Source organism: Ochotona princeps, chromosome 2 (genome assembly GCF_030435755.1).
Source record: "Ochotona princeps isolate mOchPri1 chromosome 2, mOchPri1.hap1, whole genome shotgun sequence".
Classification (NCBI taxonomy): Eukaryota; Metazoa; Chordata; class Mammalia; order Lagomorpha; family Ochotonidae; genus Ochotona; species Ochotona princeps.
Window position 1 is genome coordinate 106,456,639 of NC_080833.1, and position 16,416 is coordinate 106,473,054.

A 16,416-nucleotide genomic window follows, 5' to 3' on the forward strand; every position below is an offset into this window, starting at 1 on the left:
GACATTTGTCTTCCCCACCTTCCCCCCACATCCTGTCTCTCTCCACGCTCACTGGAAGTCCACAAGGGTCTGCAACCCCTTCACCTAAGTAATCAACATTAAAATAAAACAAAAGTCACACAGCATGTGGCAAGCGCGGATTCCAACTTGCTCTGAATCTATCTGTGTAATTGTATGAAACAAAAGCATCTAAAAGACACTTGGATAGAATTGAAAGAATGAAGACATAAGCCTTACAAAGGGTGGTGATCACAGTTAACTACTTTATGGAAAGCCACCAATTCCTAATAATTCTCAAAACAGGAAAAGTCAGCACAAGAAATGCAAAACTACAGTCCCCTCTTCTCCTTTATCCCTCGGGGGTATTTCACAAGACTCTGAGTGGACGCCTGAAACCATGCATGGTACTGGATCCGATACTGTCACGGTTTTCTCTTGTGCAGGCATACCTATGGCATCCTTTCATCTTTTCACTTAAAGGAAGCACTTTATGACTTCTCTCTGACATTCGCGAATTGCCAACATCACTACCTCGTACTTTGGGGTCATTACAAAGTAGAATCAGGGTAACTTGAACACCAGTACTGTAACACCATGACAGCTGGTCCAAGAACCCAGGTGACCTCCCGATGACTAACAGGTGAGTAATGTCCACCGCACTGAGATGTGGGCGCAGGGATGGCTGTGCTTTTGGAGGGAAGGAGTGGCCTCCACTGGAGTTCACTGCGTTGCTCAGAATGCCATGCCACGGAGCACACGGTCATCATTTCCACTGAATATTTTTTTTAGACTGTGCAGTTTTCTTTTTTTTTTTTTTTTTTTATATATAATCCATTTTATTGTATTGTTGTTGACAATCCTTACATAGTTAACTATAGTTGAAGGAAAATCAAGAAAGAGAAGGAAAAAAAAAAAAAAAAAAGGTTCAGGGGGATAGGGAGGCGGGCAACGTCACTATGTCCATATTGTTTCCATCATGTATCCGAGGTAAAAGGGGATATTGAGGGAGAAGCCCCACCCGGTTTCCCGCCCACCCCAAGTCCCGTATGTGGGGCATGCTCTGAGATATGTGCTCAAGTGGAGTTAATAGTTCTCCAGTTATGAGTCACTGCCAGTTTCGCTCGATGAGGTGGTCCACTGATTGATATGGTCCATCATGAAGTCTCCATTTGTCCCATATTTCGCTGCCAACATGTAGCTGAGATGAATGATTGTCCTATTCTGTCTTCTGTCTTTTCTTGGTTAGAATTCTGAGTCCAGCAGTTCAAGTGGGGAGATCTCCAAAGATACTTTGAGGTATTCCCAGACCAGATTCTTGTATGTTCTAGCAAGCATAGGGCCCGGCACAGTCCATCACCCTGATCAGCTGGTGGTTGCAATTGCTGTGTTGGTTCTGTTTTCAGTCCCGAGTTGCACTGGAACCAATGGGTGTTGCAGTCCAGTCTGGTTCGGCCCTTACATCAACCAGTGGGAGCTGCAGCCTAGTCGGGGCGACCCACAATAACCCCCACCAAGCCTGCCCCCTACCCTGGTTTGCCAATTTGTGTAGCAGAAGACCAGTCTGTCCCCCATCCCATTTGGCTCTGGTACTTGTCAATGGGTATTAAAGCTTAGTTCTATCTAATCGACTCAACCATCCAGCCCTCACAGATGTTGTTGAGTGCCTCTGTCTAGCCATCCCAGCCCCCGTCCTAGTTTTCATGCCCTCCCACGGGACTAGTGACCCAAGAAGGGGGAACCCACTTTTTCCCTCCCAGGTCTCTCTGTCCCGGTTTATGCACTCTTTGGGTGGTCCTGTGATTTGACTCGACAGAATTAGTCCCCAGTGCCAGCTTCTGCCAGCTGATGCTGTGGCCCTGATCTTGTCCACATGCAGCGCACAGGTGTTGTAGCCTTGCTTAGTCGTGTCTGTCTCTATCCCAGCCAACACTCTCCAGTGGGAGTGGTTGTCCAGCGAGGGGACCAGCCCCTTAACCCCCCCGCCAGCTCTGCCCCTCCCTTCCTGGATCTCACGTGTGCTGGATGGGTGCTGCATTCATATCCAGTACAGGCAACCACGCCCTGGCGTTCCAGAATGTGTACTGGTTTTGTCGCAACCAAACCCGGCCCATTCCACACTCTGTTCTGGTGATCGGATTTGCCAGAGGATGACATGAACTGATTCAGCCTGGCCTGCTCCTGACCCATGCCAAATGCATGCCAGTGGGAAACTTTCCATGGCCTATTCTGGGCTGTTTCCAATCATGCTTCTCGCGCTTACCTGCAGGGACTGTGTCCTGCCAGAGGAGTTGCCCAGGCTCCTCCATCAGAACCCCTCCCAATGCCAGATTTTGCGCTTGCCAGGGGGTTCTTGAGCCAACCCTACTCAGTTCACCTCCTGTCCTAGCAGGAACAGTGGCTTTTCCTGGCTGGCTTTCACCCCATTCTGACTCTTGTTGTTGGGTGTTTCAGCCCAGCCATGGCTCATCCATACCCACATACAGCTCACACATGGCTCAGAAGGGGATTGAGACCCAGCCTAGTCAGTCCCACATCTACCCTGTTTCTCCATAACACCAGATGGTGCTGGGATCTGAACCGGCCTGGTGCATCCAATCCCAGCCCACACTAGTGCCTCGGGTGACTGCAACTGTTTCCTAGATAGAACGCAGCCCCCATTCCAGCACATACACCCCTTGGTGGGAACCTCATCCCAGCTGTGGCATCCCAGATTGGGACCGTTCCTAGCTGTAAATCACGCACCTGCACGTGGTTGCTCCGAGGACCATTAGGTGCCAGCCTGCTACACAAGCCGGAGCTTATCTTTTACTTGATAGGTGTTCAAAGCTCAGCATTATTAAGGGATTGGAAGTTCTTCAAAGGAAGAGTTACTGGCATTGGGAATCTTTAGGATTGACTCAGATCCCAGAAACAGTGGGGTCACTCTAGAGCTATCTCAGCAGCGATTCAGATGTCCAATACCCCAGAGCTCCCCGGCCGGGCGGCCAGTAGGCACAGCCTGGCGCCAAATGGCGCACTGGCCGCCCTGGCCCAGCCCGCCATGAGCCATGGGCACATGGCGGACTGGGTTCGGGATCCGAGCTAGACGTCCTCTCCCGCAGCCCTCGGCTCGCCTCTGACTGTGCAGTTTTCTACTGATACCTGACACCACAGAAAGTGAAACTGCTCTACAGCGATAACAGCGGCAGCAGCAGAAAGCACGCTTTGAATAAGTTTAGCTTTTTAAGCAGTTTAAACATACCAGAACAGTGTTGGCAAGCAAGCGTTTCTGAGGAAGTTAGGTGTCTATCCTCCAGGTATCTCACTCTCTGGAAACCATTCGAGGTAGACACAGAGTTGGGGATGTGTAGGGCTCAGGTGTTGTGAGGCTGCACTTGCCACACATCAGCAAAGCACGAGGACTCTGAGCTGTAAGGTGCGGGTAGACTCGGCAAGAAGTCTTCCATGTTTGAATCTAAGGGGCTTGAGAATCTCCACAAACTCATAGGAGACAAAGACCTGGGCAACCTTTCGCATCCTAATCAAGTCTATTACTGCTGTGACTACCCCAAAGTGCCTGAGGAGCAGGTGGAGTGTCGGGGTAAGCACATCTGTGGGCGTTCACCTGATTTACACCCACGGATAAAACACCATCTAGGGATTGAGAGTCCTGCACGATCTCCATTTGACCTCCACTAGCCAACCGGAGAACTCACAGGAGATTCAACAATTCCAAGAAATATAGGCACTATACCCTAGACAGAAAGGATTCCAGAAAACAGGAAGCAGCTTCATTGTACGTGGTAAGACAGATGGCTCCGCTCACGGGATCTCTCTGAATGACAACTACATGGCTTCTTTTCTGGGAGATGGGACCTCAAGATGCCCATGACAATCAAATGAGACGTGTCTGACAGGTAAGTGGAAAGCTAAAGCAGAAAACATGTGACTGATGCTAACCAAAGGGAGACACCAGCTTATCAGGAAAGATGGTGGCTTACAAAGTCCCTCTGACACAGGAAGGAAATCTTGACCATAGCAGAGGATTAGCTACATAAATTCAGACTTTTGAGCAAATCGCCTTCACAGGCAAAATTGTGTCTCATCAAGAATAAACCGGGGGGCCCGGTTTGCATCTGGGCTGTTCCACTTCCCTTCCAGCTCCCTGCTTGTGGCCTGGGAAAGCAGTACAGCCTTGGGACCCTGCACCTACATGGGAGACCTAGAGGAAGAGGCTCCTGGCTCCTGGCTGTGGATCGGCTCAGCTCTGGCCGTTGTGGCCACTTGGGGAGTGAACCAGCGGATGGAAGATCTTTCTCTTCCTTCTCTCTGTAAATCTGATTTTCCAATAAAAATAAATACACCTTTGGGAAAAAAAAATAGGCTAACCCAGCTTGACAGCCCAGAACCTACCAATCTGGCCAAACTGAGATGGTTCCTTTTGGGTCTGACACAACCCCTGGAATCCTAGGGAAGTTGCAAGAGTAAGTGTATCAACCGCACGGAAAGATTAATGTTGGCATTCTGAAGATATTCATCAAACCCAGATTTAAAAAGACAAAGTATAGATAAAAATAACTTCTGTAATTACTGAGCTAATCCTGCATTTGAGGCACTTGGAAGTTATCCTATTTATTGTAATTTATTGAGGCTTTTGATCCAATTTATTGTAGTAGTAAAACTTGGTTATGGTTTTAGTTAGTCCTTTAGTATTTAAAACATCTGTAGCGTATAATTGGGCCTGGTGCCATAGCCTAGCGGCTAAAGTCGTCGCCTTACGCACCGGGATCCCATATGGGCGCCAGTTCACATCCCTGCAGCCCTGCTTCCCATCCATCTCCCTGCTGTAGCCTGGGAAAGCAGTCAAGAATGACCCAAAGCCTTGGGACCCTGCACCTGCATGGGACACCTGGAAGAGGCTCCTGGCTCCTGGCTTTGGATCGGGTCAGCTCCAGCCATTGCGGTCACTTGGGGAGTGAATCATTGGATGGAAGATCTTCCTCTCTGTGTCTCCTCCTCTCTGTATATTTGACTTTCCAATAAAAATAAATAAACCCTTTAAAAAAAACTGTACTGTATAATTTTTATTTATTTATTTATTGTATAATTTTGTGAGAAATCCAGAATTCAGTTAAGAGACTCCAGACAAAAGCCAAGGATGAAACCAGCCGTATTAAAGCTGGTAGGGAGGGGCTGGTGTGATGGCACAACTGACTAATCCTCTGCTTGTCAGTGCCAGCACCCCATATGAGTGCTGGTCTGTTCCTGGCAGCTCCACTTCCCATCCAACTCCCTGCCTGAGGCCTGGGAAAGCAGTTGAGGACGGCCCAAAGCCTTGGGACCCTGCATCCACATGGGAGACCTGGAATAAGCAGGAAGTAGAGTAGCCAGGACATGAACCAGCATCCACAGGAGATCCTGACGCTTGCAAAGCAAGGATTTAACCACTGAGCCATCATGCCGGGCCCAATATCAAAATCATCTTACTGTTCTTTTATTTCTCTGAGTCAAGTTATACAAAACTTGCACATTTTGTTACCCAGTGTATGTCCACGCTCTACCCAAATGTCCTGAATCCCTTTTTTCCAGCTACTCTGGGACTTTGGAAGCTCAAGCTGGCTTCCAAGCTGTCCTCATCGTTCTTGTACTCTCTTGCCAGTTTCTTTTGGGATTACTTCCATAATAGTCACCTGCATAGAACTGAGGGCACTTAAAAAAGTGTGCAGAAAATCAAAATCAAAAGATATATTTATTTTGGTATGCAAGAAAAAAATCTGAAATCCAAGCATGTTTTTTTCATGTATTGCATTCTCCAGGGCAAAGACTCCTCAAATCTGTTGTTTCTAGATTTGCTACTGAGGAATCTGACATGATCCCTAATGAAAAGTACAAAATGAATGAGTTTACCTTCTAAAATCGATGTTCATATTGGCAGTCATGACAAATCCTCCGGTTACAAATACACATGAGCCGGTAGTCAAATCGATCATGGTGGCAATGGCACCTCCATGAACATACCTGGTTATAACAAGAGAAACAGAGTAGTTCTGAAAACACACACCATCCAGCCTAAGATGGAGAAGTTACTCAAATAGCTTCACACGACTTACTTATGGGAAGGTCACTTCATTTTCAGAGAATTTCATGTCAAATAATACCCATAAGTCCCAACTTCATTTTCTTCATAGCAAAAACAGTACTGTTTTAAGCTTGTATAATAAAACCTGAACTTAATCATCAGATCATAAGCATGCAAATCTAGAAAAAGTTCATCATGTTTGTCATTTTAAAAAGATTAAATGATTTATTTGAAAGCAGAATTAGAGCATCCTTCATCCCCTGGTTCACTCCCCAGTGCCCACAGCACTCAGGGCTGCAGGACACCACAGCCAGGAGCTCAGAACTCCATCCAGGTTTCTGACCCAAGTACTCGTGACATCATCTGTTGCCTTCTCAAGAGCATTAGCCATAAGCCGGACTGGAAGTAGTATAGCTGGGACTTGAACCAGCATTCCACAATAGACTATGGATGTTCCAAGTACTAGTTTAATTTGCTGTGCCACAGAGCCCACCCTTAGTATGTTTTTTATTAAATAAACCATACATATTCACTGATAAAAAAATCTTTTATATATATATATATAAAAGAAAGAAACCAGAAAGACCCATTATACCTCATCAACGACAAACCACTACTAATACAAAATTGATACTCCTTCAAATTATACCTCCTTGCCCCATGTCCTTTCAGAAAACATTAGAAGCATTTTTCTCTGTCACACATCCATCTCTATCACCTTGCAGGTGCCCTCCCTGTGGTCCATGGCTGTGTAGGGGTGTTTGACGGTCATGGCAGCAGGCTCTGAGTCTTACCCATGGTTTCCCTGCAGGTGAGGACCTGCTTGTAACACGCAAACCGTCCTTTTCTCCGCGTCATTGTGGAACAATGCATATTCGAAGCCCATGCCCTCCTCAAAGCTTCTTGTGAAGTTCTGGGCCTTTGGCTCTCTCTCTTTCTCAAAAATTGAATCTGCAGGGAAATGAGGAGGAGAAGTGCATGGTGTGAGAAACACGTTGACAGAGTGAAACACGTGCACTCTGCACAAATGACACATCCCTGGATCACTGCTGAAAATGTCAAAGGCACGAAATGGAACGGCGGTGCCTCAAAGGAACAGTGTGCAGCGGCTTTGCCCTTGGACAATTACTAACCCCGTAAGGGATACACACATACGGAATCAAAACAAAGTCCTTCTCCACACATTTATAATGCTGACATAATAAAGTGATAGAAATTCTTCTTGGAATAAAGGGAATTAAAGAAAATGAATAACATAATAACAAGGAAAATGTTTTCCTGGCAAACATGAATTTTACCTATTCATTACACTGAATCAGAGACATGCCCAGTTCAGCCCAATATTCCATGTGATTGTTACCTAAACAGAGAGAGATTCATCAGGATTCATGAAATTGAATTAGTGGGTTTTAACCAAACTTTAAAAATAAACAGGAGGGGCTGGCCTTGAAACATAGCTAGTAGAACACACCGTAAGGGTGTGCTGACTTGGGTCCCTGCTGCTCCATTTCCAATCCAGCTTCCTGCTAATGCACCTGGGAAAGCAGTGGAAGATGGCCCAAAGGGCTTGGGTCCCTGCCATCCACGGGAACTAGAAAGGTAAGTGAACTAGAAAATTCTGAAAGATGAGAGTTTTTGGGGGGTCTCTAAACAAGTAAGCAGGAAAGAAAAGAAGGTGGTTGAAAAACAGGCCACCTAAATGTGTAGATGTGGAGGTTGTGCCATTTGTGATGATAAGGCTCAACACGCTACAGAAGTGTGTGGCTGGGCCTGGGCGAAAGGTCACAGGCAAGGAGGGGCCACCAAGTGGATGCTGGAGTTGCTGACAATGGTGAAGGGAGCTGCTGAAACACTAAGCCTTAAAGGAACAGGTGGTTTTCTGAGACGAGGAAGAAGCCATTGTTGGAAAGCAGAGAGTGGTAGCAAAGAGGAATTCAAACTCCTTCTTGATTCTGACAGGGTTTCAGTTAAGAGAGAAGTGGGGGGCTACATGGGGGAAAGGCCAAATGACATGAGAATGAAAACTCTGAAACATACTGACGTTTAAGGAACAGGCAGAAGGAGAGTAGGTACATGGGTTAAAGAGGTTTATGAAAGCCAAGAGAAGATGATTTCAAGAATGAGACGTAAGTACAGCATAGAGCCATCAGGGAGAGCCAGACAGCACTGGAGGAGGACAATTGTGTGATGTGGTAACACTTAGAATGGAATCAGTATGATAAATTAGCTTCATGTTAATTAAAAAATAGATTCTAAGTAACAAAGTAACTATAGCTGTTTGTTGAATATATAAATATTACATGCTGTATAGGAAACCACAAACGCTTTTATAGGCTGACTCTAAAAATGAAGAATGGATTAGATAAATACAAAACTCATCTTAAGGCTCAATAAACCAGCCACACTGAGACAAATAGTCCACGTGGGAGTCACAGGATGCTAGCTGATTTTGAGTGGACAGTGTGACGTGGATCCTACTCTCCCTGGACAAATCTTCATTTGAGTTCCAAACTTAATTCTGGGAAATATTCACTAAGAAGGATTCTAGCAGATTAGCACATGCCCCGAGAAAAGCAACTGAGAACGTGAGACTGAAATCTCCATGGAAGAAAAGCTCAAAAAGAACAGAGCAGTTTGGCCCTGCAAAGAAAAGAGCTGGCAGATGCAGAGGAAAGAGGGGTGAATATTGAGTTTTCCACGCAAAAGGAATGGGAAACAGAAAGGTTATGCTTATCCTGTGTGTTCCTGGACAGCAGAGCTCCATGAATGGTTGCTATGCTTTGATTAGGATGTTCCTCCCCTCAAACACACACACAAATTTGATCACCGTTGTGGCGGTATTGGAAGATGGAGCCTTTAACAGGTGACTAGGGCATTAACAAGGATGAATGTCTCTCATGAAACTGGGTTGCAACTCACAACAGTAAGATATTGTTCTAGCAGGTCTGTAAGACCCACCAAGGGTTGGGAAGGGTGGCTCACAGGAGGAAGGCAGATGGAAGGTGTGGGGAATGGTTGATGTAATCATGCCAGGAGAATACAATACCCAGAAGCCCCTGCCTGGACCGGAAGTGATGTATGGGCCCCACCAGGCCTGAGGGAACCTATCAGCACTCATATTACCATGCCCCTGACTGAAAATGTGCTTGGCAAACATTTAGAAAAGAGGCTGATGATGATTCCAAAGGAGAAAGAGGAACAAGTATTGGAGTGTGAGACTCATTCTGATGGTCCCTTGCTATCCTCAGAATCTGTTTCTGTTTATTCTGATTCGATTTATTTAGTCTATTTGTTTCAATTATTACCCACACTTATCAAGTGCTTTAAATCAGTAGGTCCTGAGCTGGCACTGCGGAGTAGTGGATAAAGGTGTCAGGTGCAATTCTGGCATCCCATATGGGCACCAGTTCACATCTCAGCTCCTCCACTACTAATCCAGCTCCCTGCTAATGGCCTGGGAAAACAGCTGAGGATAACACAAGCATTTGTGTCCTGCCACTCATGTGGGAGAACCTAACTCCTGGCAAGAATCCCAATTAGTCATTAACCACATCTTTTGCTTTTTTTTTTTTAAAGATTTTATTTGAAAGGCGGAGTTACACAGGGAAGGGCAGACACAGGTAGAGAGAGAGAGAGAAAGCTCTGCTTCACTCCCCAAATGACTGCAATGGCTGGAGCTGAGCCAATCCAAAGCTAGGAGCTTCTTCTGGGTCTCCCATGTGGGTGTAGCGGGCAAGGATTTGAGTTGCTCTCTGCTGCTTTCTCAGGCCACAAGCAGGGAGCTGGATGGGAAGTGGAGCAGCGGGACATGAACCGGGGCCCATATGGGATGCTAGTGTCACAGGCAGAAACTTAGCCTGCTATACCATGGCACTAGCCTGCATTATAGCATCTTCTAGGATGGTAGGTGAGGGCAGGCATTATTAACTCTCAGCTTTTGGAAGATGTTTACTATTTGCAGGTACTATTCACAAAACAGAGAAACAGAGAAACTAAAACAGAGAAACCTCTGCCCTCATTGAACTCAAGATGAGAGATAAGCCATTACATAGATAAAACATTGAAGTATCAGATGGGTGATTAAGTGCTATGGGAAAAATTAAATATATCTCACATGGATATTATCAGGTCAAAGAAGCTAACTTAAAAAGGCTCCATATTGAACGATTTTAGTTATAATCCTATAACATTCTGGATCAGGTAAAGTTGGAGATAGTAAAGAGAACAGGGAGGGAAAAGCGGGTACAATATAGGATTTTTAGGGTAGTGAAACAGTATGATATTATAATAAATGATACAAGGAATCATATACTTGTTAAAACCCATGGAAAATGTACATATGCCATAGAGTGCATTCTAATATAAACACTGGAATTCTGTATTTTGTTTATTTTTCTATGAACTTAAAACTGCTGAAAACAAAAAGTGTATTAAGACCAAAAATTAAAAAAAAAAAATCCCCAGAGAGCTAAGACTGACATGTGTATGTACTGTGTATATGTGTGTACTGCATGTGTGTGTTGTGGAGCAGGGTAGCCTTCAGGGCTCAGACGAGAGGGTGGTGCAGGTGTCTTAAGCTTCTCAATGACTGACCCAAATATCGGATAAAGAAAAATGAGATTAGGAATGACATGAGCAAGGCAGGGAGGTGATGAGGTGGTGGGAGGGTAGATGCACTCTGGGAACTCTTCATTCTTGCTGATGGTGGTTAAGAATGCCATGGTGGTCCAACACAATGGCTCAGTGGCTAAATCCTAGCCTTGCATGTGCCAGGATCTCATATGGGCACTGGTTTGCGTCCTGGTTGCTCCATTTCCCATCCAGATCCCTGCTTGTGGCCTGGGAAAGCAGCAGAGGACAGCCCAAAGCCTTGGGACCCTGCACTTGTGTTGGGGACCCAGAGGGTGCTCCTGGCTCCAGAACAGATCAGCTTAGCTCCAGCCATTGCAGCCATTTGGGGAGTGAATCAGCAGATGGAAGAACTTTCTCTGTCTCTTCTTCTTTCTAAATCTGCCTTTTCAATAAATACAAAGCTTTAGGAAACAAAACAAAACAAAACTGCATTCTAATTCTGGCATTCTTTTTTTTAAAAGATTTATTTATTTTTATTGGAAAGGTAGATTTACAGAGAGAAGAAGAGACAGAAAGAACAATCTTTTATCTGCTTGTTCATTCACCAAGTGGCCATAACAACCACAGCTGAACTGAGCCGATTTGAATCTAGGAGCTAGGAGCTTCTTCCAGGTCTCCCACCTAGGTGCTGGGTCCAAGGACTTGGGTCATTCTCTACTGCTTTCCCAGATCACAAGCAGGGAGCTGTATAGGAAGTGGAGCAGCCAGGACATGAAATGACCCCCATACGGGATCCTGGCACTTGCAAGTTGAGGTCAACTTGCAAGTTGACCCCCATACGGGATCCTGGCACTTGCATTGTGCCTGGCCCGTGAAAACAGTCTTATTCTTAACAATGGGCTTTATGTTCTCTCACACTCTCTAAAACTAACTGAGACTCCTGGCCTAAAAACCGGGGACTAGAGAGGTCCCACGTTTGGATTCCTTTCCTCTTAAAGCAGCAGCGAGTGCTTCGGTCTACTCTGACAGTTGATATTCCATTATTTTTTATGGAATGTGATTGTTTCTACCAAGAAAAAGATTCTTGCAGTTTTGAATCCTTGGCGTAGACTTACATCTATAGGAAGGCAAACGTTTCCAGGAGCCATCTTCACATTTCTTCATGAACTGGTCAAAGAGGAGTCTTAGGTCCTTGTTCCAGCTGGGGTTGGGGAGAGAATAGTCCCTCAGAGTGTCCTTCTCAGAAGAAAATAACCTCTACAAGACAGAAGAAAAGGTAGAGCAGTGGGAGATGCAGTCCCGGTTGGTAAGGTATTCTCCCAGTTTCCAACAGCTATCTTGTTGCCTTTCTTCTTTCCAGAAGATAGTTATTGTTCAACAGAAGGGAATTTCAGGGATCACTTGGTCTACCTTTTTAGGGAGAAACCGGACATAGAGGGTGAATGATTTGCCACTCTCTCCCAGCCATCTATTAGCAGAGCCAGCCTTAAGCCCCCCTCTGCTTTTTCACCAGTTTGAATCAAGCACAGGTGCCATCAGGCACTGGCAATCAGGACAGAGGAAGGATGGACGTTATCCTCAATGTAAAAGTGCTCCTGGAGGGGTATGCCAGGATGCTGGAGGACAAGGGAGGGCTATTCATTTCAGACTTGATGTTCTGAGAGAGGTTCTTTGCTTGAATACTGATTAGATAGGGAGAAATTAGCTAGCTGCAAAGAACATTGTGGGCAAAGGGTTGCTCTGTATAAGCAGTATGAAACCGTTTGGGTGGCCCTTATTACAATTTGATACAGAGGATGAAGTTGAGGTCTTAAAGCTAGGCACTGTCACACTGCGGAGAGGCAGGCCAAACCCAATACTAAGCTAACTGGTTTAAGTTATAACAAAGTGAAAACTTAAACAGCAGAGCTCTCTAAGGCATTTTGGTCTGGGAAGTGACACGATTAGTTCTAGTATCCTTTTATGGACTACTAAAACACAGCTCATTGGAGACTTGCAGAAATTAGAATCATTGCTTTACCTCTGGGCTCTTCTACCTGATTTTAACTTTTAAAGTGTGCAACTCAGCTAAATCTAATAAACCCTTTTGAGCTCGACTCTATGCCTTGGATCTATGCCAGGGACAGATGAGACAAAGACAGAAGACCTACTCCTGCCTTTAAGTGTTCATAGTCTCAGATGTGAAAACACACAATAGAAATGGAAACAGATACAGAAGCAGTGACTTAAGGAAAGCCTCAAAAAGACAGTGTGATTACTTAAGGACAAAAAATGCTGAGGGGGAGGTGATGCCCAGAGGAATGAAACATGGGAGCTGCCTGGACCACAGCTTTCAGACCTATAGGAGCAAACAGCAGAAGCAGCAAGGTTTGCACGCTGGAGTAGACTCTGGTTCTAAGGCAGGATTTCAGATTTCCTCCTCAATGGCAATGCTTCCAAAGACCAGTAGGAAAGACTAGGTTTAACACAGCAGAAGGACAAAGACATACATAATCTGAAATATTTTACATAATATTACATGTCCCACATACATATCTGTGATTTTACAAATGTTATTCTTCAGGATGAAGCTAATGGAAGAAAGGGAGTCTTAAAAGAATCACGAAGGTGGAACTGAATGATAAAATGCCTTTTTCCATGGTGGGGAGCCTTAAGCAGTCTGGAGAAAGGGAGTAACACGAACCTAAGATTCAGAAATATCTAGTGTAAACAAGGCGGCAAGAAGCGATGGTAAAGTAAGCTGAAAGATGATTGCAAAGGTCCAAGTCAGGTACACTGAGAATGTGAAGCAGACTCACAGAGAAGACAACAAGGTTTGGCTCGGCAGTGTGGCCTAGTGGCTAAGGTCCTTTCCTTGATCCCATATGGCTGCTGGTTCTGGTCCCGGCAGCTCCACTTCCTCTCTATCTCTCCTCCTCTCAGTATATCTGACTTTGTGATGAAAATAAAATAAATCTTTAAAAAAAAAAGACAACAAGGTTTAAGAGACGTTTTAGACATCAGGACCAAGGCATGTGGAGAGCCACTGACTCTGGGGGAAGAGGAAGCAGAGGTTCTTGAGTGATTGTCAAGTAGTGGCCTCAAAGATTGAAGTGGACAGATGGAAAGATTTTTGTTGTAGGAGTGTGTGGGTGAGGAAGAAGAAGAGAGGCTTTAATTTTAGTTTGGAGTGGGTCCGGCCTAGCGTGATGGCTCAATGGCTAAATCCTCACCTTACAAGTGCTGGGATCCCATTTGGGCTCTGGTTAGTGTCCTGGCTGCTCCACTTCACTGCTTGTGGCCTGGGAAAGTAGTGCAGGACAGCCCAAAGCCTCGGGATCCTGCACCCACATGGAAGGCCCGGAAGCAGCTTCTGGCTTTGGATCGGCTCAGTTCAGCTCCGGCTGTTGCAGCCATTTGGGAAGTGAACCAGAGGATATAAGATCTTTCTGTCCGTAAATCTGACCTGCCTTTCCAATAAATATATATACATCTAGTTTTTTAAAATTTGGAGCATACTGAGTTCATTACCCTAGGTGGTAACTGTGGAAAATTAAAATTAAGATTAAAATTAAAATTAAGAAAGTTTCACTTCAACAAGATATACTCCCGAATAAAAGATGGACTCCCAATGAAACTGTTCGATAGCTCCTGATGATAGGATGCTGGACTTTCTACCACTGTCTATACCTACAATTCCATGATATACTTAAACAGCAGAAAGATGGACCTGTGACTGCTCTTGAAGGACTGTACTATTATAATATAGGGTTAAAATGGGAGCAATGGGGGAGTAGGAGGGGAAATTTTTGAGAATAAGAAACTGTATCATGAAAAATAAAAATTAGAAAAAAAGAAAAAAGTTTCACTTCAAGGAGGTGAGAATTAAGAGATGCTTAAAAAGTAAATGCTCTTGTGAATTCGAAGCGAAGACTGTATACCATGAGGGATACTTGTTGGCATACCCTTCATTATCTTTTGTTGTTTGGAATAAATGAAAGGTCTTGCTTAATCTTTTTTTTTTTTCTTGCTTGATCTTTATACATTTATAAAGCAGGACTCATTAAGAAGCTTTATGAATTTTTGTTTTCACACATCTCCTCTTTAAAAATTAAGTTACTAAGCAAAACAGCACGGTTTATAAAGACGGTAAATACTAACAGTTAAGCAGCCAACACAGATCACAAGGCACATCATGTAATTAAAAAGAAATGAAGCCATCTGTGTGTTTACAAGATTAACTTTAAGGCGGTCTCTTTTCCAATGGGCGAGATGGTACATGATTACATGTGTTGAGTATTTTCAAAGAAAAGCTGCACTAGCTTGGAGCCATCACACTAACAAAGCCCTTTCCAGTTGCTGCTGTTTTTTTTTTTTTTTTGCCTGCTTCCTTAGTGTTTTATTACAGCACGTGGTCCACACCTAACTTTAATTTTACAACCTGTCTTGTCTTGGCAAACTGGATTGCGAACTCCTTGGGGGATGGGGTTGTTTTCACCTGTCTGTCATCAGTAGCCCATGATAGCTCCCAGTACCGATGGACTTAACTAATATGAATCAAGGAAGCAAACCAGAGACAGAAGGGGTAATAGTCATGTAATGCTAGGTTTCCAGACATTAAGATCATCACTTCCCTTGCCTTATCTCTATCTTATAACACAGCAGGAAAGGTGAGGAAAATGGCTGAGAGAGTTTGATTCCGGGGGAAGCAGAAGCCTTCTACCCATCTCCCGAGCTGATTGCCATCATCCTCAGAAACAAGACACGCGGGACCCGCCGGCCATGCGGATGGCCGAGGTTCCAGCTCTGCCTGGCTTTCCCGGGTGACCTGTCCTTCTCTACCCCGGCACACCCGGACAGACCCTCGTCCCGCGGCCCGCGAGATGCTTCCAGACTCAGTCCCATTGGCATTCACATTTCTCCCGCCTCGCCCTCAAGCCTCTCCCAGTCCTTGTGGCGGGCGCCGCCGTTCGCTTTCAGAAAGCGGCACTTGGGCTTGTCCAGGCCGGAGCCACCCCAGGCTGGTGGGGGTCAGTCCCGCCGTGCGCCCCGGGCCCGCGCTGCCCTCTCCCTCCACTCACCAGCGCGGGGCCCGGCGGGCTCGCAGGCCAGTGGGCGCCTCCCGGCAGGGCGCTCAGGATGCGCAGGCGCGCGGCGCAGCTCCTCAGCATGGCTCCGACCCCCGGCTCCCGCGACCGCCAAGTCCTGGCGCTGCCGGACACACCGTCTGCCCGGCCAGGGCGCAGGGCGGAGCCTGGCCTCCCGGGCTTGCGGCAGGCGGGGCCTCGCCGAGCGTCTTCCGTTCGCCTTGTGGCCTCACAGCCCCTCAATTCCGGGAGGCTCTGCGCCCTGGCTGGCTGAAAAGCCGGCTGGGTAGGGCGACAGGGACACCCTGGGTCGCCGCCGTGGACCGGTCAGGTCTCGCTTTACCCCTCGATCTTGGTGAATTGGGAGTTAGCGGTCATCGTTCCCGCCTGACGCCGGCCGAATCCGGTGCTTCGGCGCTCGGGGGTGGATCTTCCTCCCGAAGAAAGGTGCCTGGGGCAGATAGGTTGGATGAAGGATTTTCTTGCTAGTGTTGACTGATGCAAGAGCCTGCTGGGCGCAAAGGGCATTTATCCAAGTAAAAGGCCGCTGTCCCTGTTTGCCTCAGCGCCCATGCGTGCCCATGAATTAGAGAGAGGATTCTTTTGGCCCTTAACCGAGCAAAAAGTCCGTTAGTCGGGTTTTTCCAAATAGAACTCCTAGGACCATTTGCAGGATGCAGTGGTTGACTGATACTTGAGGATGCACCCCTAGCTTAGCTG

At 46.1% G+C, this 16,416-nt stretch overlaps 1 protein-coding gene across 1 annotated transcript in view; it reads right to left on the reverse strand.

Annotated features, from left to right (window-relative positions):
• Positions 1-15,913, reverse strand: part of THEM4 (thioesterase superfamily member 4) — a 32,318-nt gene extending 16,405 nt beyond the window's left edge. Inside the window, exons 1-4 of the mRNA XM_058660285.1 lie at positions 15,691-15,913; positions 11,746-11,887; positions 6,853-7,009; positions 5,887-5,997 (exon numbers count right to left, since the gene is read on the reverse strand). Of these exons, the coding sequence (XP_058516268.1) occupies positions 5,887-5,997; positions 6,853-7,009; positions 11,746-11,887; positions 15,691-15,780 (500 nt within the window). The 5' untranslated portion in view covers positions 15,781-15,913. The remainder of the gene's footprint in view (positions 1-5,886; positions 5,998-6,852; positions 7,010-11,745; positions 11,888-15,690) is intronic.
• Positions 15,914-16,416: the final 503 nt, after the last annotated feature.